We start from the raw sequence: 20,179 nt of genomic DNA, 5'->3' as shown, positions 1-20,179 counted from the left end.
GACTACAAATCCCATCAGCCCCTGCCAGCACGGCCATATTGCGAATAAGGGTGAGGCAGAGTGGCTAGTTCAGGGGTCTGCATCCTGCGACTCTCCAGATGTTCATGGACTACAAATCCCATCAGCCCCTGCCAGCACAGCCATATTGTGAATAAGGGTGCTCCAGTGGTGAGGCAGAGTGGCTAGTTCAGGGGTCTGCATCCTGCGGCTCTCCACATGTTCATGGACTACAAATCCTGTCAGCCCCTGCCAGCACGGTCATATTGCGAATAAGGGTGAGGCAGAGTGGCTAGTTCAGGGGTCTGCATCCTGCGGCTCTCCAGATGTTCATGGACTACAAATCCCATCAGCCCCTGCCAGCACGGCAGACCCCTGGACTAGTTTGAGGTCAACTATTTGCTTCATGGCAAGGATGAGATCCGAGCCAGCAACTTTCTGATGTACAGCCCATTTTCTTCAGCCAGTGCATCCCTCTAGCATAGTGCCCTTTTAAGGATGAGAGAGACAGCAGAAATCTGAAATGTGATTTAAGAAGTGGTCCATCTAGTCCAGAATCCCGTCTCACATAATGGCTAACCAAGGCATAGAGTCCGAGGCCTGCCCCTGACGTTGCTTCCTGGCGCTGGTTTTCAGAGGTTGTCACTTTCTGAACATAGAGGATCCCTCTAGTCACATGCTGATAGACCTCTCCTCCATGAACCTGTCCAACCCCCCTTTAAAGTCATCTTATGCCCGTAGCCATTGCTATGTCCTCTGCCATGAATTCTACACTTTAAGTGCTCACTCTGTAAAGAAGTATTTCCTTTTGTCTTGTCCTGAATCTAATGCCCTTCAGACATTACAGTGTAGAAGTGCTTTCAGCTGATGTAGCTGCTACCAGTGTGGGCAGGTTCGTGCCTCCTTCCATATTGTTGCTAGGAAGACAGCCTTATTCAGTAGCATCAGTGCTGTGTAAACAAAGCTCTTATCTTTTCCAAGTGACTGAAAGATCATTATTATTGGTCCTTTTGCATCGTTCAAAAAACTAATATTGCAGGCATGTATGAGTCCGAAAACACATGTATGTAATGAATTTTGGAGTTGCATGAGTGTCTGGTAGCAGATAACATGGATTTGTGCTGTGCTTTTAGGAGGGAGGTAGACTTCCTTGAAATCTGTTACCCTTTCACAATCAGTCTTGTAAAAAAACAGTTCTTAATGGATCTGGTAAAGATGCAGAAAAGCACTTCCAAGAAGGTACTCTCAAGAGAGCCAGAAAGTGGGTGGGGTTGACCTTGTTGCTTAAGGCTATGGGGTGGGGGGGACTTGCACCACTTCTAATTATAGTGTTCCATCTGGTCAGGGGAATGATCACCACCCGTGTTTTGCACATGTTCTGTATCAGTTTCTGTGAAAATGCTCTTTGGTAATCTCTTGAGAGGAGCCCAGGTGATAAACTGCTAGAACATTAAGCAGTCGGCTGAGCTAATAGAACAGAAACACATCCTTTAAGGAGGGAAATCCTCACAGTGCTCCGTTTTCAGCCATTCCAAACTGGCGCGGAGGGAAGGAATATATTTTAAATTCCTGGCGTATCAGTCTTGAACAGACATGTTGAACTTTGTGTAAGGAATAAGCCTGGAGAAGGCATTGCAGAGCCAGAAAAGATGCAGAAAAATGCACTCACTGAGCAAGGGGTTTGGGAACCTTTCCCATGGGGAAAGATCTGAAAAGTGTGCTTTGAGTGCCCTCTTCTGCACTCTTTCCAACTCTACAATATCCTTTTGAGATGGGAGATCTTTTTAGTTTTAACAGAGTAGAGGAGGAAATGATTTTGTCCATACTACACAGTTTTGTACAGTTTTGTTTATTTTATTCAACTTCTAGGCCGCCCTTCCCTATCCATGCTCAGTAGAGAGGCCTCCTCTCTCCCTTCCGTCTCTTACAGTGGTAGAACTTATTGGTCACCCAGTGAAGTTGATGGGAAGTGAATCCAGTGTAGACAAAAATAAGTGCCGCTTCACACAATTCATAATTGATTTTTGGAACTCATTGCCCCAAGATAAGACGATGACTTCTGACTTGGGTGATTTTAAAGGAGGCCACATCGGGAAGGCTTCGACCTCTCTGCCGTGTGCTTGGATCTCCAGGGGAATTGGTTGGCCACTGTGTGAGACAGGATGCCAGGGTAGCTGGGCTACTAGTATGGTCCAAAAGGGGTCTTGACACGTTCTTAGAGGGGACGAGATGTATTCATGGAGAATAGCCTATTCATTGTGAAGGCAAGATGGAAACTACGTGTGCCCTGCTTATAAGTTCTGCAGGGGTGTCTGTCTGACCCCTGTGAAAAACAGATTGATGAGGAGATAGAACTTTGGACTGATCCAGCATTCCTTCTTTTGTTTGGACTCCCTGATCTGCATTTCAGTTCTACTATTTTGAACTTAGTGAGTTCTTTCTTCCAGCCAGAAGTCCTGACTCATATAGGAAGTGGACACTTTAACTAACTTGCGGTGGTTGTTGACTACACTTCAAGAACGTAAGAGGAGCCCTGCTGGCTCAGACCAGTGGTCCATCTAGTCCAGCGTCCTTTCTCACTCAGTGGCCAACCAGCTCTCCTGGAGGGCCAACAACAGGACGTAGTGTCCAAGGCCATCCCCTGGTGTTGCCTCCTAGCACTTAATTTCAGAGGTTAACTGCATCCAAACAGGAGGTCCCTTTCTGTCAGTGTGGCTTGTGGTAATTGGTAAGACTCACCTTATGTGAATTTGTCTCTCGTATGTGTTTGAATTCTGCTCCTAGCCCCCCTTTCTCTCCTGGTCAGGATCCTGGAAGCTTAAGGCTCAGAAAAGCTTATTAACCCTGTTGCGCATGCCTTTGCCACAGATCCGTCGAAGGCGCCTTGCTCGGCTTGCTGGCGGGCCATCATCCCAGCCCACCACACCGCTTACTTCTCCTCAGAGAGAGAATCCGCCAGGACCACCTGTAGCAGCACCATCCCCTGGAGCATCCCACAGCCTTGGGCTAAATGTTCACAGCATGACCCCTGCTACCTCTCCAATTGGCGCATCAGGTAAGCCACGGTTGAGTCATTTTCATCCTTTAAATATTTCAAGGAAGTACACCAAGTGCCCTGGAGGAGCTGCCTGGCTTGGTGTCAGAGACCATGGGCTTTGGGTGCAGAATATTCCAAGTTGGAGCCCCCGACATCTTCATTTATAAGGATCTCTCATATTCTGGAAAAGGCTGGTCTGTGACTGTGACCCTGCAGAACTGCTGTCAGTCTGTTGTACTAGATCAGGGGTCTGCAACCTGCGGCTCTCCAGATGTTCATGGACCACAAATCCCATCAGCCCCTGCCAAATGGCCATGCTGGCAGGGGGTGATGGAAATTGTAGTCTATGAACATCTGGAGAGCCGCAGGTTGCAGACCCTTGTGCTAGATGGACCAAAACCCTCTGCTGACAACCACCTAATAGCTTCTGGGGAAGGGTGCATCTGTCCCAAAAGTGGTGTCACTTCTGGACGACACTCTAGGAACCCTTCCCCTCCGATCTCTATGGCAAAATTCACAGGTATTGGAGGGGAGATTCCTGGAGTGTAACCCAGAGGGTAGCCTTATTGGTTTGCATCAGAAGACCAAACAAGTCCAGTAGCACTTTACAGACTAACTACAATTTCAGGGTAGAAGAAGAAGACTTTATTTACAGTCAATGACCAAATATATTACAAATCTCCAATTTAGTAAAAATATCTACAATAAAACAGGAATACAGATCTCTCTCCCGTATTCCAGCACTATCCATCTATATATCATTATACATTGTAAACACACCAAACAGCATAAAAATACTAGACAAAACAAAAGTATCTAAGGGGGATGCCATATTCAGATCGTTTTTTCTTTTTCATAATGAATAGACAGAATTTTGCTACCCATTTAGTAATATTCTCCTTATCTTGTAATAGTTTTTCACAATAAACTTTATCAGAACAATATGTCATCTTGTGTAGTAGATGTGACAGGCATTTTTCCTTGCCTCCTCATAAAGGGGAGACTTTAATAACATATGCTCTATAGTTTCTACAGAATTCAGAGAGCAAGAACATAACCTTGCAGCATAAGGTATATTTTGATATTTCCCTTCTAAGACAGCAGAAGGTAAATGTGCACTTCTTGCAAGAGTAAAAGCTCTCCTTAGATCTTTGTCATCCAGATAAGTTAAATAAGGAGCAGGGGCAGTGATATATTTCTGTGTATAGTATAGAGGGGGTTTCAGGGTATAAGCTTTCAAGAATTGAAGCTCCCACTGTTAGACACCCAAAGCTGTGTTATGTGGGGTCAGGTGCCCACCCCACCCCATCTCCTGCTGCAAACATTCTCTCCCTGGGGATGCGAGCGTGGTGGCAGTGATCACCCCTGGGAGTAGGCTCTTTGTAAGTTTACACTGGGTGGGTGAGTGGGGCCAGCTGAATTTTCTCTCCACTTCTGGACATTTCTACCAGTGAGAATCAAGCGTAATCTTCTCTGTAGCTCTGCCCTTAATTCTGTGTCCCAGTTGTCTGTACAATGGGAGACATTGCTAAGAATAGGTCTTTGTATATCCCTAGTTTCTTCTGCTTTCTCCTTCCTTAACTTCCTGTGGTTGTCTTAGGCAACAGTTGGCTGAACTGTGGTTAATTTTTGCACATTGACCTTATGATTGAGAGGCAATATAACAGTAAAAACACTGTGCTTTCCCCCCCTGCTTGAAGCAGCTTTGCTGACCTGGATTCCAGGTGTGTACTTTGTTGTTCATACCTGGATATGGGAAGGGGAGAGTCCTTTTTTAAAAAATTGTGACCCTTCAGTTTAGCACAGAATTAATTTGAGGATCAACTGAGGGTTGTATTCTGCCTTCCCAGAGCTAAATAATACTTTATTTTTGGCATGAAGATCTTTTGGGGGGCAGCCCCATCATATGGAACTCCCGCTCCAGTGAAGTGCGACTGACCCCCTCACTTCCATCTTCAAGAGGCGGTTAAAGAAAGTTTTATTTGTGACTGCATTTGACTAATTTGGTTTTTAATTTGTTGCCAGTCCCAACTGGTGTTTTTAGTTGTGGACTTTTTAGGTAATGTTTTCTAATTGTTTAATTTACATTGTGAGCCACCTTGAGGCATGGTCAAAAGGCAAATCAGAACTTTAAACAAATACATTTTTTTTAAAAAGAGAGAGAAACTGGGAGGCAGCATCTGTTCTGGCGGTTGGTCATTTGCCATTAGTTTCCATGTGTGCTTAGGCCTCCTTCCGCACACGCAAAATAATGCATTTTCAAAATCACTTTCACAACTGTTTGCAAGTGGATTTTGCTATTCCGCACAGCTTCAAAGAGCACTGAAAGCAGTTTGAAAGTGCATTATTCTGCATGAGCGGAATGAGCCTAGGATAGACAAAGACTCCGTAGTTTGCAGAAATCCCCTTGGAGCCAGATGAGAGTTGAGTCTTCTTCTGTTTTGGTGCAAAGAGAGAGAGCGCAGCCTCTTTGGAAAACCCTCCTTGGAATCCTTCCTTCTTAGGCGTATCCAGATGTGTCCTTCTCCAGCCCCGTTTGGCAGCAGTCTTGGAAATGAAACAGGTTTGGCCACTGCTGTCAAGAGCGCCAGGGTGCTTTAGAGACATAAAGCGTTGAACGTCAACCAGGAAGAGGCAGGTTCATGTTGCTACCCAGTAACGGGGTTTGTTGGGCGGCTCTTAAGAAGTCTTTGTCTAAAATACATTGTAGTGTCCTGGGAAAGACAGAGGCCCCTTCCGCACACGCAAAATAATGCGTTTTCAAACCACTTTCACAACTGTTTGCAAGTGGATTTTGCTATTCCGCACAGCTTCAAAGAGCACTGAAAGCAGTTTGAAAGTGCATTATTCTGCATGTGCGGAAGGAGCCAGAGAGACATGAGGACCCTCTCATACTGGCTTGAGCTGCTTTGAAGAAAAGTTGTGTGTGTGTGTGTGTGTGTGTGTGAGAGAGAGAGAAATGCCATCAAGTTGCTTCCAAATTATGGTGACCTTATTCATTAATGGCCTCTGAAAGCCCTATCATTAATAACCTTGCTCAAGTCTTGCAAACTGCAGGCTGTGACTTCTTTAGTCAGTCAGTCCATTTCATGTTGGGTCTTCTTCTTTCCCTGCTGCCTTCACCTTTTCCTGGCATTATCGCTTTTCCTGTGAGACTCTTCCTGTGACTCATTATGCCCCAAAGTATGATAGGCTCTGGTTAATAATTTTAGCTCTTAGGTAGAGTTCCGGTTTGGCTTGATCTAGAATCCACGTTTATTTTTTGGTGGTCTACAGAATCCATAAAACTCTCCTTCAGCAATGCAGTTCAAATGCATGGAGGGCTGGATGCAAATGTGGTATCCCTGGTTCTGAAAAATGGAACCGGAGTCCAGAGGCGCATTAGAGGTGAACGAATTTCAGCGAAAGTTTTCGTGTGTCAGATCACACTTCATCAGATGTATTGAGGATGCAATGAATTATCCATTAGGATAATTCATTTGTATGCACAACATAGGTGGGAAAGAGATGCTACCCAGAGGTCTGTTTAAAGGAAGATCCAATCAAGAGTAATCAGTTTACTCAGAGAGTGTGTTTGCCACTCCCAACTGTTAGGCAGAGTAGGATTAGTGCAGGATAGAACAAGATAAGATGGTACAATAGGTAGTTGCAGTGCATAGTTGAGCCTGCTAACATCCCTAAAGGACACGGTGTGCAAGATAATAGCAGCTGTAGTGAGTGATAAATGCCAGGTCCTTGTTCAGATCTGGTTTGAGTATCTGTGTGTGCATGTAAATTTAATTAAATTTAATTTGGGAATGTGCTTTGCTGCTACTTTGACATACGTTTCATATGTAGGTTAAGATACCTTAGTTGACCTTTCAGTATTGTATTTTATAATGACTTTTTTTGTTTGCCAAAAGGCAGCCAATGGGCTGCTTGAACAGCTCTGCCTCAACTCCTGCCTCGCAAGCAATCTTACTTGCAGGAAAGAGTTCCCAGCACGGTCTTCCCCATCACGTATCTGAAGTGAGCTGCGGCTCGTGGGAAGCTCCTATGGAAAGATGTGTTGCTAATCTTCAGGCTGGACTTCTCTTACATTTTTGGTGTCTCCTCTCCAGGCGTGGCCCACCGAAGCCAGAGCAGCGAAGGGGTGAGTTCGCTCAGCAGCTCTCCGTCAAACAGCCTTGAAACCCAGTCGCAGTCCCTCTCGCGATCGCAGAGCATGGATATCGACAGCGTCTCCTGTGAGAAAAGGTAAGGGGAGTTGCGCCTGGGTTTCTATGGAGTGCTTCTAATGCTGTTAATGCAGTGGCGTAGGAGGTTAAGAGCTCGTGTATCTAATCTGGAGGAACCGGGTTTGATTCCCCGCTCTGCCGCCTGAGCTGTGGAGGCTTATCTGGGGAATTTAGATTAGCCTGTGCACTCCCACACACGCCAGCTGGGTGACCTTGGGCTAGTCACAGCTTCTCGGAGCTCTCTCAGCTCCACCCACCTTACAGGGTGTTTGTTTTGAGGGTGGGGAGGGAAAGGAGATTGTAAACCCCTTTGAATCTCCTACAGGAGAGAAAGGGGGGGATATAAATCCAAACTCTTCTTCTGTTCCCCCCTGCCGCCCCCCCCCCCCCCCCCCGGTTTTAACCAGAATGTGTGAATAAGCATGACTACTGATAATGGATTAAACTGGCCTTCAGATAGTTAGGTTGGCAGCCTTTACAAGAATTGGCTGTTCTTAGTCTTACATAGGTGTAACATCTGGAGGGCCATGAGTTTGACACCTGTGAACTAGAGTTTGGATGCCTTTCTCTCTTTGTAAACTCAAAATTTTAAGAACAGTTGCTTTTAAGAAAGAGGTTGGTTTTTTTTGGTGATCTTAGTCATCCCTGAAAGCTGAACAAACCAATCCAAATTGGCAACTAGTTAGCATTTCCAGCTGTAAGAAACAAGGGAAGGGAACAGCAGGCTTTCAAAGGCCTTACTAACAAGATTGGAACAAAGTAGGCTTACAGGTGTTAACACAATTTAACAAAATCCTTTCCAAAAAACCCCCCTAAATAGCAACAAATATTTCCTTACAGTCTTTTCTTTCAATGACTGCAGCTGTCCCTTTGGTCAGCAGTTTCTATAAGCGAGCCTGCTCAGAGTGTCTGGAGTTTAATGACTTCCTTGTTCCACTTATAGTATGTCCCAGGTGGACGTAGATTCAGGAATCGAAAACATGGAAGTCGACGAGAGTGATCGGAGGGAGAAAAGAAGTCTGACTGATAAGGTGGGTGAGCCCAAGGGGAAGCAACCAGAGTCTCTTTATTACAGATATAATGAGAGCATATGTTGGAAGCGCGAGTTGGTTGGGTCTTGAATTTCTAGCTTGTAGCCTGGCTAAAATTCCCAGTTTTCACAAATATCCATTGGGCAAGGGTCTGGAGGGTTGCTTAGTAACGTATTTTAAAATTATGCAAGAGAGGGTTAGCTGCTCTTGAACGACCTCGGTAATTCAAAGGAATGCCTGATATTTCTTTTTTTCTGTGGTTAAGGAGCCCCCGTCAGGATCTGAAATATCAGAAGAGCAAGCCTTACAGTTGGTCTGCAAGATCTTCAGGGTCTCTTGGAAGGACCGCGACAGGGACGTCATCTTTCTAACTTCACTTTCTGAGCAATTTAAACAGAACCCCAAAGAGGGTAAGTAACACAGGCATCATTTCCCTTTCTTTTTAAGGATAAGTTGTGACTTTTAATGCATTTTTTTAGTGTTTATATGGTTTTAACAATTGTTTTATTCATGGGATGGCTGCCCGAGGAGGCTGGGAACATTCGTGCTCTCCTGGCCTTCTGCAAACTGCAAAGCTGAATTATTCAAGTGACTTTTCTACGCAAGTAATAGGGTTCTCTGTACAGCCTTGCTTGGATAAATGAGCCTGTGTTCCATACTGCTGTGTATAGTCTATTGTAAGCATCACCATAATAAAGATTTGTCATGGAAGATGCTATCGCTACAGTAAAGGGAAGTCACATATAACTGTGAAAAGCATCTTTGCCTTTTGGTCTCCTGAAGAGAGGACAGGAAGCCATACAAAGGTGCCAGGATGAAACTTCAAAGGCCTAAGTTACCTCGTGGCCTGAACAGAGTTTTCCTGAGAAGGGGAAAACAAAAGGTTTTGAATTCCATGTTGAGACGTGGTCAGAGAAGCATCTCTGGGCCATGGGTTCCCGGAATGGGGACAAAGAACCAAAAGGAATGTAACCAGTTGAGCAATCTCTTACTGCATTTATATTTTATTTCTTTGTTTTGAACTTTTACAATAAATCCTTGAACAATCAGCTGGTTTGGAGTCATTAGGAGGGAAAAGGACCCGAGACCAAGGTGGGATAAGAGTGGCTCTCCCAAGCTTAATCTCAGCCTCAGCCATAAGATTAATGAAGGATTGGGGATGTTGACTATAGGCTGAGTGAAAGTATTATAATTTTTGCCATCTGCAGATATATGGCTTTGTTGAAGCCAGGCCTGTGTCTTCTTGTTAGTGGTCCTCCCATATCTCAGGGAGGGGGTCATGTTAAACTCTGCTACAGGGGATTTTTTCTCCTGGGACTAATCGTGACCCTTTATACAAATGGTCTACCACATGGCTAGGGCTTCTTCCACCTGTACATAAGCAAGTGTTATCTGTGTGACCGCCTCTCCCCATATTACCCTTGGAGATCCCTCCATTCCTTGGAGAGGAATTTACTGGTGGTTCTGGGCCCCAGGACTGTTTGGCTGGCTTTGACATGGGCCAGAGCTTCTGCGGCCCCGGCCTGGTGGAGCCCTCTTCCTGGTGACATCCGGGCCCTGCGGAGTCTGTCACAATTCCGCAGGGCCTGTGAAACAGAGCTGTTCTGCTGGGCCTTCTCTACCCTGTTTCCCCGAAAATAAGACATACCCCGGAAAATAAGACGTGGTAGAGGTTTTGCTAAAGTGCTAAATATAAAGCATCCCCCAAAAGTACGACGTAGCAAAGTTTTTGTTTGGAAGCATGCCCATCAACCAGAGCATGCAGCTGTGGAGCAGAAAAATAAGACAATTCCCTGAAAATAAGACATAGTGCATCTTTGGGAGCAAAAATTAATATAAGACACTGTCTCATTTTTGGGGAAACACGGTATCGGGCCAGCCTGAGCTCCTTTTTTTCTTACATCATCTCCAGACCTCATTCGGATGTGGCGTGTGCATTCTGGTTTTTTGTGCTCCTGTGTTGGGTTGTTTTTATTCCTATCTGTGTATCTGTTATTTTTTGAAATTTATGATGTTTTAAATGTTTATATTTGTAGTATTTCTTGATTGTTTATTGTAAGCCACCTTGAGTCGTGGAGATATGGCGGGGGTATAAATGTAATAAATAAATAAAGTTGCAATCGACTTGTGGCGACCCCGCCAAGGGGCGTTCAAGGCAAGTGAGGTGATTTGTCACTGCCTCCTCTGCAGAGCCTTCCTTGGTGGTCTCCCATCCAAGTAACAACCCCGTTTAGTTTCTAGGATTGGACTATAATGTGTCTCCTTCCCTTCCCACCTGTAGCATCCCCTTTTGCACAAAAATGAGCTTTCCCACCCCTTTTTTTCCTGCGGATTTGCCTTGAGGTGACTGCAAGCTAACTCCATCCATCTGGCAATGCTGGATTTCCCTTAGCGGCAGTGAGCCCCAGATGCATTCGTCATCCACAGAGGGTGTCTGAGTGGGAATCACATTCTGTGTTTGTATGTAGTGGGGCAGCTTTGACTAAATTCTGTGACTGGATCAACTCCCACTGCTTTAACACCTTTAAGATGAAAAGCTGTTTCATCCTGTTCTTTTGGCAGACGGGCAGGTCAGATTTGCCATCAACTCCCCATCGTTCATGGCTCCCTTTTGGTCGATACAAGGGTGGAAGGGGATTTGTGTGAGCTGTGAAAGTGCTAGAACAGGGGTCTGCGACCTGCGGCTCTCCAGATGTTCATGGACTACAAATTCCATAAGCCCCTGCCAGCATGGCTAATTGGCCATGTTTGCAGGGGCTGATGGGAATTGTAGTCCATGAACATCTGGAGAGCTGCAGGTTGCAGACCCCTGTGCTTGAAGAAGAAGAGTTTGGATTTATATCCCCCCCTTTCTCTCCTGTAGGAGACTCAAGGGGGCTTACAATATCCTTGCCCTTCCCCCCTCACAACAAACACCCTGTGAGGTAGCTGGGGCTGAGAGAGCTCTGAGAAGCTGTGACTAGCCCAAGATCACCCAGCTGGCGTGTGTGGGAGCGTTCAGGCTAATCTGAATTCCCCAGATAAGCCTCCACAGCTCAGGCGGCAGAGCGGAGAATCAAACCTGGTTCCTCCAGATTAGATACATGAGCTCTTAACCTCCTACGCCACTGCTGCTCCCTCCCTCTGTCTGTCCTATCCTCTGGGGTTCCCCTCCCAACCTCTACATGATGCTCCGGAGTGGTGTGTGAGAGTGGAATGTTTCAGCAGTGGGCTCTTCATGAGGCAGAACACGTGCTTGGACCAGTTATCCTGGGATAACAGCCTCATAGATCCACTTCCAAATGCACCGAGGGCCTCAGTGAGGCAGTTACCCCGAAGGAAGGCCATGCTAATGCTTTTCCTCCCTTCTTGACAGTGTTCTCAGATTTTAAAGACTTGATTGGGCAGATCCTCATGGAAGTTTTGATGATGTCGACCCAGTCGAGGGAAGAGAACCCCTTTGCCAGTTTGACAGCCACGTCTCAGCCGATTGCAGCAGCTGCCCGCTCGCCTGATAGAAGCCTGGTCCTGAACACTGGCTCCAATCCGGGGACGAGCCCCATATTCTGTAACGTGGGATCGTTTGGTTCCAGTTCCTTATCGAGGTAAGCGAGCCACGTAAGACATCAAATTCCACGTCGAGCTTTGTGAGTTGGTAGTTTGTGCTGCAATCTTTTTATTTTTAAGTTTTCCCTGACCAGGTGACGGACAGCAACATGTTTCTCTCTGGAGAAAGGCCGTGAAATGCATAACTTTGTGAATCCAGCTCTTTAACCCCTGAGCTTTTGACAGGGAACCCTCTGAGCTTTTATGACTTTTCTCTGCTGTAATGAAAGACAGAATTAGATGCTTCCTCTTAAATTCAAGTAGATATGCTCAGGATGCCTGTAAATATGTCACAAGAAAAAGCATATGCAAATAGAAATGTTTCCTCACTTTTTAACCATTTAGTTTCACAACTGTCAATGACTCTCTTGTCAATAGAGGTAGAAGGAGGAGGTTTGGATTTATACCTCCCACCCTTCTCTCCTGTAAGGAGACTAAAAGGGGCTTACAATCTCCTTTCCCTTCCCCCTCACAACCTGTGAAGTGGGTGGGGCTGAGAGAGCTCCAAAGAGATGTGACTAGCCCAAGGTCACTCAGCTGGCATGTGTTGGAGTGCCCAGGCTAATCTGGTTCCTCAGATAAGCCTCCACAGCTCAAGTGGCAGAGCAGGGACTTAAACCCTGTTCTCCAGATTAGAGCACACCTGCTCTTAACCATTACACCACTGCTGCACCCTCTGCCACTGCAACACAGGTAAGCCCCTGTATTGAGACAACAGCAGTCTGATAGGGGAATGTTGAATCTAACTGTTGCTGATCTCAGCATCTTTCTCTCCCACTTGACAAACTCCTAAGTGGTGGGTCTCTGTCTGTTTCCTTCTCCCCTCCCTTTTCTTCCAACCCAGTCTCTACGGAACAGGCCCAGTTCCTGCACTCTCCCCTTTGGGCGGCTCCTTCCCTGTGTCTTCCGCCAGCCCGGTTGCCCCTCCGCCTGTGCCTCCCCTTTCAGTCAGCCCTCACACCCCGCAGACAGGTCCACTTGGAGCCTTGCCCTTGTCCTCAAGGTACCGCCCATACACCGTGGCTCACCCGTGGGCCTCTCCGGCTCCTCCCGCCTCACCCTCGGCGGCCTCCTCCATCTTCTCTCGCTCTCCAACTTCTCCAGTCCTGAGCACCAGTCCGCCGGCTACTCGGGTCACTTCGTCCAGGACTAGACCCATCACAATGGCTCTACCTCTGTTCACTGCTTCACCTGCGCCTCTCAGCAGGCGGCCGTCTCTCTTGAGCAGGATGCCATCTAGGTATTTTGTGGCTTCAAGAGTTTGCTGTTCTGGTGTGTAGGGTTGCGGTGACTTGACGTGCATTGGAAGGGCTTGTGCTTACAAGTACCTTGGTGGACTAACCCCTTTTGTAAATGCCTTGCTTAGAAGTTTTAACAAACTGTGTGATCCCAGCTAATACTGATTGTGAGCAAGACCCTCGCTTAAGACACATATGGTTGGCAGCATTCATGGCATGGAGCTAACAGGGAGGATATGCAAGAAAGAAGATTATTATTATTATTTATTGAGCTTTTATACCGCCCCATCCCCGAAGGGCTCTGGGCGGTGCACAGCATAGAAGGCGACAATGTAAGCAGTTAAAACATTTAAAAGCAGCGAAAACATAAAAACATTTCTAATAAATATAATAAGTTACAATAAGATAGGTGGTGTTCAGCAATCTACCATTTTAGTTCCCTCCCCTCCCCTTGGGAAATTCCATGTTCCAGTCTAAAAATTCCCTCCCCCTTCCAAGAGGGAGGAGTGGCGAGTCTAAGATGACATCTGACCCCGATATCAAGGGCCGGAGGAGGGGGGCACCATCAACCGGCCGGGTGCCTCAAGGTCTGGGCGGAACAGCTTCCGTCTTACAGGCCCTGCCCGGAACTCACCGAGGTCCCGCCAGAGGCCCGACAGTTGAGTGTCGGAGATGCGTTCCACCAGGCCGGGGCCAGAGCCGTAAAGGCTCTCTGGGTCACGTGGTGGAGGCCAGCCGTATCACGCGAGGGCCAGGGACCACTAGTAGATTGGCCTCAACTGATCCCGAAGAGGCCGTGCCGGGACATATGGGGTGATCGCGGTCTCGAAGATACGATGGTCCCAGGTCAGCGCAAGCGCCTTTAAAGGTCAATACTCAGCACCTTGAAGATGATCCGGAATTCCACTGGAAGCCAGTTACGCAGCTGAAGCAGTATAGGCTGGATGTGATCCCAAGGTGGCGCTACCTGCCAGCAAAGCGCTTCGCTGCGTGCTGGACCAGTTTTAATCTCCCGACAAAACACAAAGGGAAGGCCCGCGTGGGAAGCAAGTTACAATAGTCCCTAATCTGGAAATGACCGTTGCATGGATCAGCGAGTGGCTAAGTCCGGGCTTTGGGAGAGGAAGGGCGCCAGCCGTCGGGCCTGACGAAGGTGGAAGAAAGCAGCCCGGGTTGTATGGGCCACCTGGAGTCTCCAGCCTGATAGAGACAAATCCAGGTGGATCCCCAGGCTGCTAACGGAGGGGGTCGGCGTCAAAGTGACCCCCCTCCCACACCGCGCGGCTGGAAAGACCCTCCCCTTCACGGCCGAGGCCAGAGGATCTCCTCGGGCTCTTCGATGGATTCAGTTTTAACCTGCTCTGCCGGTAACCAACCAGCGACCGCCTCCAAACAATGCTGTAGAGAGCGCAGAGGGCGGTGGTTGCTCCCCTCCATCAACAGAACGAGCTGTGTGTCATCTGCATACTGATGACAGACCAGCCTGAAACTCCGCACCAGCTGAGCAGGGGAATTGTCGCGATATAGATATTAAATAGCAAAGCGGGGATAATAGTGCCCCCTGGGGTACACCGCATTGGAGCGGGCACTTCCGGGAGGCTTGATCCCCGCACCTCACTTGCTGGCTCCGGCCCCGGAGAAACGAGGCAATCCATTGAAGGACAGTGCCTTCAGCTCTGCTCCAGAGGCGCCAGGGCGGTGGGTCAAAGGTCGTGGTTGACCACAACGTCAGGCTAACGCTGGGCGTGAGATCTAACAACACCAGCAGCGCCGATCCGCCTCGGTCTAGCTGAATACGGAGATTGAGAAACACTTATTTACAGACTTGCTTAACACCAGAAGAATGATCTGGTTTCTTCCTCCCTCTCTTATGCCCGCCTTTCTCTGATCTGTCCACATCCCTTTTAAGGACTACTGTTTTCTATCAGCCTTTTCTGCCTTCCTGCTGTTTCCTGTCTTTTGAAAACCATTTCATATGTCAGGGTTATGTGTAATTGACTGACATTTCTCTTAGGTGTTTGTCATACCTTTCACCTGTTTCTTAGAGTGAACTCCTTAGCCTGTAAATCTAAACACCCTAATCATTTTCTGGTTTGTTCCTTTTGACAGTTAAACTATTAAGAACATAAGAACTAGCCTGCTGGATCAGACCAGAGTCCATCTAGTCCAGGGGTAGGGAACCTGCGGCTCTCCAGATGTGCAGGAACTACAATTCCCATCAGCCTCTGTCAGCATGGCCAATTGGCCATGCTGACAGAGGCTGATGGGAATTGTAGTTCCTGAACATCTGGAGAGCCGCAGGTTCCCTACCCCTGATCTAGTCCATCACTCTGCTACTCGCAGTGGCCCACCAGGTGCTGCTGCTGCTGCTCCTGAGCACCTGGTCTGCTAAGGCATTTGCAATCTCAGATCAAGGAGGATCTCAGATGGTTGCCTTATTCTGCTGCTTGACACACAGCGTCTGTTTTCTCTCCATATTTCCCTCAGCAGGGGAGCAGGGTGTGTGGGCACAGTCTTGGTGCCACCACGCCTGACTTGTTGGGTCTTGCAGTCTGCTTAGAATACCAGACATGGACAGTCTGGTTGGGATTCAGCCCTGGTGCAAGTGTTGTATCTTGACTGGGTGAATCATTGGTGTGGTTGCCTAGGTGGGCACCAGCAGAATTGGCAAACCGAACGAATTGTTCGAAGGTGAGAAGTCCAACGCTGTGCCCAGGTGCAAGCCATCAGGTGAACCCAAGAAATATGTTAGCTCGAGCACTAGGTCATGACTGGTGTAAAAAGGAAGTAAAGCACAGAAGAAAATATATAAGGAATCTTTTAATTTTTTTTAACAGATCATCAGGTTCAGACTGACCTGGAATTGTTTATGGGAGCTGGTCAGAGTTCCAGGAAGTGGGGGTTGTTCTGAGATTGAGCAGCAGAATCAAGTTCATTTGGGCGTCTCCTGGCTGCCCTGGGTAGATGCTTTGCAGTCAGAAAAGCCCCCTGTTTAATTCATAGCCCCTTCGGTTGAAAGGCCTCTTGTGGACAGGCAGGGCAAGGCCTCTGCCTGAGAGCTTGGGGAGCGGTTGATGGCCCGTGCCTGATCTGGCCGTGCGAGACAGCTTTGCCGCATTCAGAAAGAGGGCTGAAAGGCTTCAGTTTGAATGGTTGCCTTAATTACCTAGCTGCTTTCCCTGGTTGCTTTGCCTTTATTGATTTGGAGTGGACAGTTTGATCGCTTTGACGTTTGGCTGACTTTGCAGTGACTCACGGGCTTTAACTCGGTTGTGTCTTTAACCGGCGCTGACTTTCAGACTTGGACTTGGTGCATGCTTTTGGTGAAAGTGTGTTTTTTGGCCTTCCGTTGCCTTTTTCCTCCTTGTTCATTCATGGGTCCTATCTGCTTTTGTTAGTATGTACGACAACCCTTTCCCCCTCTTCCTTGCCATTTCTGATGTGTCTGGGGACAGTTCTGATGAAGAAAATGAAGATGATGAAGATGACTTTGCTTGTGTCCAGTTTGGGTCCAGGTATTAAAAAAAAAACCCCACATAACACTTGATCTGTCTGGGTGGCTTTTCAGATATGAACCTGCCTGCTTTTCCGTCTTTCCTGCCCCTTTTCTAATACTGACATTCAGTTCCATTCCCATTGTTTTCCCTCCCTTCTCACCAGCTTGCATATTAACAGTTATCCCCATCAAAGCCCTGATTGTCCTTTTCTGGTGCTTCAGTGTATGGAGAAATGGCTCGTTCATAGTGAAACAAGAAAGAGGTGGGAATGGCCTCTTCGAAGTAGTTCTTAAATTGGTTATTTCATATCCCCTCTTGGAATGACTCTGTGCCTTCCCTTTAGATTTGGTGATGCTTTGAATTATCCTTAGGTTTCCCTCTGACAACCTGCCGTCACATGAACTGAGCAGGGACCCCTAGATATTCCTGCAGGATATTCCATGGCAGCCCGGGTTGGGTAGTGGTTGAAGTGTGAGATTAGGATCTGGGAAATCTAGGTTCGATCCCGCACTCTGCCATGGAAACTTGGAAGATGTTCATCTTGTTTGCCCTTGTGGGTTAAGTGGCAGAAGGAGTAGAAGAGTGTGCTTGGATGGAGTTCCTTGTTGGCATGGTGCAAAGGGAAAGAATCAGAAGCCAGCAGCTGTGAAATGTATTGTCAAAGGCTTTCATGGCTGGATTCAACTGGTTGTGGTGGGTTTGTAACAGACTTCCCTCTGTGATAACACCTCTGAAGATGCCAGCACAATGTTAGGAACAAGATCCACCAGACCATGGCTATCCTGCCCGGAAAACCCACCAAAATCAGCTGTGAAATGTTGATGCAGGCAAATGTTAAGTGACATCTTTAGCTGCTGTGTCTTCAAAAAAGAGTTTTTTCAGGATTAGTGTGATGTTAATTAATGTTATGGCGATAAAATTATTTTATCCTTTTTTTTGAATGCCAGTAAAGGTTTTGGTTGTGTGTGCAGGGATTGGGTGCCTGAATATAAAAGGCCGTATGGCTGATTTCAAACAGCGCACGGCTTTTCTCCTGATCTGTAAAGCAAACGTCACATGACTACCATTCAGAGATCCATGTTCAGTATCTCTGGCGCAAGGCCCTGGTCTATACATGCAGCAGAACCAGGTGATAACGGGGGCAGAGGGCTGAGATGGCAGAATGTACTGTCCCATTCCAGACTGTGGGAGAGGGGTTACATTTTGCAAAGTGCACCTAGCTCAGGGGTAGGGAACCTGCGGCTCTCCAGATGTTCAGGAACTACAATTCCCATCAGCCCCTACCAGCATGGCCAATTGGCCATGCTGACAGAGGCTGATGGGAATTGTAGTTCCTGAACATCTGGAGAGCCGCAGGTTCCCTACCCCTGACCTAGCTCAATAAGTTCCTGTAAACAAAAAGCTAACACAGCATGTGAAGGGTGGGGCCTCAAATCTTTCTCCCTAATCTGCTGACTTTTTTATTTGCATGGAGGATCACTGAAAATATGTCCCACACCCCATCCACAGTCTACAGTTTTACATCCCCTTTATTGTGTTGTGTAGACTGGGCCAGAGTCGAAGATGTTGGCTTTAATGCCCTCAACATCTGTAAGCATGGTGCTAAAAGTTTTTGTACTTTAAATTTTCTTAATATGCAAATAAATCATAGTACTTGTGCCCCCTTAGAGCAGATAGGGCTGTGTCTCTTGGGCTCATTCCGCACACGCAGAATAATGCACTTTCAAACTGCTTTCAATGCTCTTTGAAGCTGTGCAGAATGGCAAAATCCACTTGCAAACAGTTGTGAAAGTGGTTTGAAAACGCATTATTTTGCATGTGCGGAAGGGGCCTTGGTGTCTTGAAGTCTTTGGGTTGTTCTTAGGGTTATGTGGCTGAAAAGGATGCCTAGGACTTAACTGACTTTGGACCAAATCCCCTCTGCCACGTTTGTATCCTTTTCAACTCCAGGCTGATCTGACTTGTGCATATCATCAATCCTATTGCAACAAGCGCTTTCATGGTACTGTGGTTGATTGTAGGTTCCCTTCCTGTGCCCAGTACAGGTGATAATACCACTGAAAAGAACTCTTCCCCCTGTAGGAAACTCACTGGGTCAGCCAGCCCTGCCTGCTTCTGAGTCTGCTTGCTACCTTCGCTCATCATAATCCCTCCTGCTGGGACTAACATCTTCCCACCCTACTAGGCCAGTGACTCTGACATTCTTGTTTTTATTCCCCCCTCCCTACAAGTGGTGGAGGCTCCGGAGGGGCCAGTGTTTCTGACTCGTGCAGTGACCATTTCACCATTGAGACATGCAAGGAGACGGAGATGCTGAACTACCTCATCGAGTGTTTTGACAGAGTGGGGATAGAGGAGAGAAAAGCACCAAAGGTATGTTAAGAAGTGGGGGGGTCTCTTGTAGAAACCCCAGTCGTGAAGCCTCACCTGTTGAGTTTCCACAAAGGAAAGGATGATACCGTGACCCTTCCCTGTTAGTTGTCACAGAAGATGTAAAGACACTGACTTCCTCCTTCTGTGTGTCGTCAGACCTTAGGAAAAGTATTTCCCAAGTTTATTGGTTTGATCATTTTGGAGTTGCGGAACTCTGAAGCCAGATGTAGAATTGCTACCCTCCCCTTATTGTTATGCTTTCAAAGTAGAGACTGTTCCTAACAACCTTCTGACTTGCGGTTTGGGAACCACAGTAGGAGGGCATTCACCGGCAGGGTTGGGTTTTTCTCCTCTGCATGTCATCGTCACTGCTTCCCCTCGGTTCTTCTCTTAGATGTGTAGCCAGCCCATGGTGAGCCAGTTGCTGAGCAACATCCGATCCCAGTGCATTTCCCACGCTGCTTTGGTGCTTCAGGGATCCTTAACGCAACCAAGGTGAGTTCAGCCGAGATGTGACCATCCAACTCCCCCCCCTTTTTTTTTTGCTTGGGTTCAGTTTCAATTTCAGTCTTTACCAAAATTGCCTTGATATAGTGCAGATATTCTAAGTTGTACGTGAACGTTTTAACTGTTGTAGCTTCTCCCCTCTCTCCCTTTCCCCTGTTATCAGAACAGTGAGGTGTTTGTGCGCTTCAGTCACCAGATCCTGTGCAAACTTCCTGTAGGAAGCCATAAGGATCAAGCTGATATATATCCATAAGGTTCTATAAATGACCTTATGTAACGGGAATTTGGTGAATATAGAATTGAATACTGTATACTACACTTGGCCATTGCAGCAATATATGCAGCGTTGGGTTGTTGATTGTGCTACTATCTGATATATCAGTGGTGGCGAACTTATGGCATGGGTGCCGGAGGTGGCACTCAGAGCCCTCTTTGTGGGCACGCGAGCTGTCGCCCCACTTTGGGACCTCAGCAGTGGCATAGCGCCAAGGGGGCGCTGAGCACACGCCCCTGCGGGGGTGTGGCGAGGATGTTCCAGGGGCAGGGCAGGGGAATTTTGGGACATTTCCAGGGCAGGTCGGGGGCGTGGCAAGGGCACAGGGTGCACGCGTGACCCAGGTGCAGTTTCCTCTCGCTCTGCCCCTGGCACTCTAAAAGGTTCGCCATTACTGTGAGGTTCTAAAAGGTTCCCCATCAC

General features: G+C 47.4%; 1 protein-coding gene across 2 annotated transcripts in view; it reads left to right on the top strand.

The window, feature by feature from the left end:
• The window catches only part of UBE4B (ubiquitination factor E4B), a 47,819-nt gene that overhangs the window by 7,587 nt on the left and 20,053 nt on the right, over positions 1 to 20,179 (top strand). The window contains exons 2-10 of one of the 2 annotated variants that reach the window (XM_048519017.1): positions 2,866 to 3,052; positions 7,135 to 7,270; positions 8,195 to 8,282; positions 8,548 to 8,692; positions 11,638 to 11,866; positions 12,712 to 13,107; positions 16,504 to 16,620; positions 18,834 to 18,975; positions 19,370 to 19,470. In XM_048519017.1, coding sequence (XP_048374974.1) covers positions 2,866 to 3,052; positions 7,135 to 7,270; positions 8,195 to 8,282; positions 8,548 to 8,692; positions 11,638 to 11,866; positions 12,712 to 13,107; positions 16,504 to 16,620; positions 18,834 to 18,975; positions 19,370 to 19,470 — 1,541 coding nt within the window. The remainder of the gene's footprint in view (positions 1 to 2,865; positions 3,053 to 7,134; positions 7,271 to 8,194; positions 8,283 to 8,547; positions 8,693 to 11,637; positions 11,867 to 12,711; positions 13,108 to 16,503; positions 16,621 to 18,833; positions 18,976 to 19,369; positions 19,471 to 20,179) is intronic. The other variant, XM_048519016.1, reaches the window with a different exon arrangement.

This window comes from Sphaerodactylus townsendi, linkage group LG16, assembly GCF_021028975.2.
Source record: "Sphaerodactylus townsendi isolate TG3544 linkage group LG16, MPM_Stown_v2.3, whole genome shotgun sequence".
NCBI classification, from domain to species: Eukaryota; Metazoa; Chordata; class Lepidosauria; order Squamata; family Sphaerodactylidae; genus Sphaerodactylus; species Sphaerodactylus townsendi.
The sequence above is the reverse complement of the archived record's forward strand: the minus strand, read 5'-3'. Positions and strand labels throughout refer to the sequence as shown.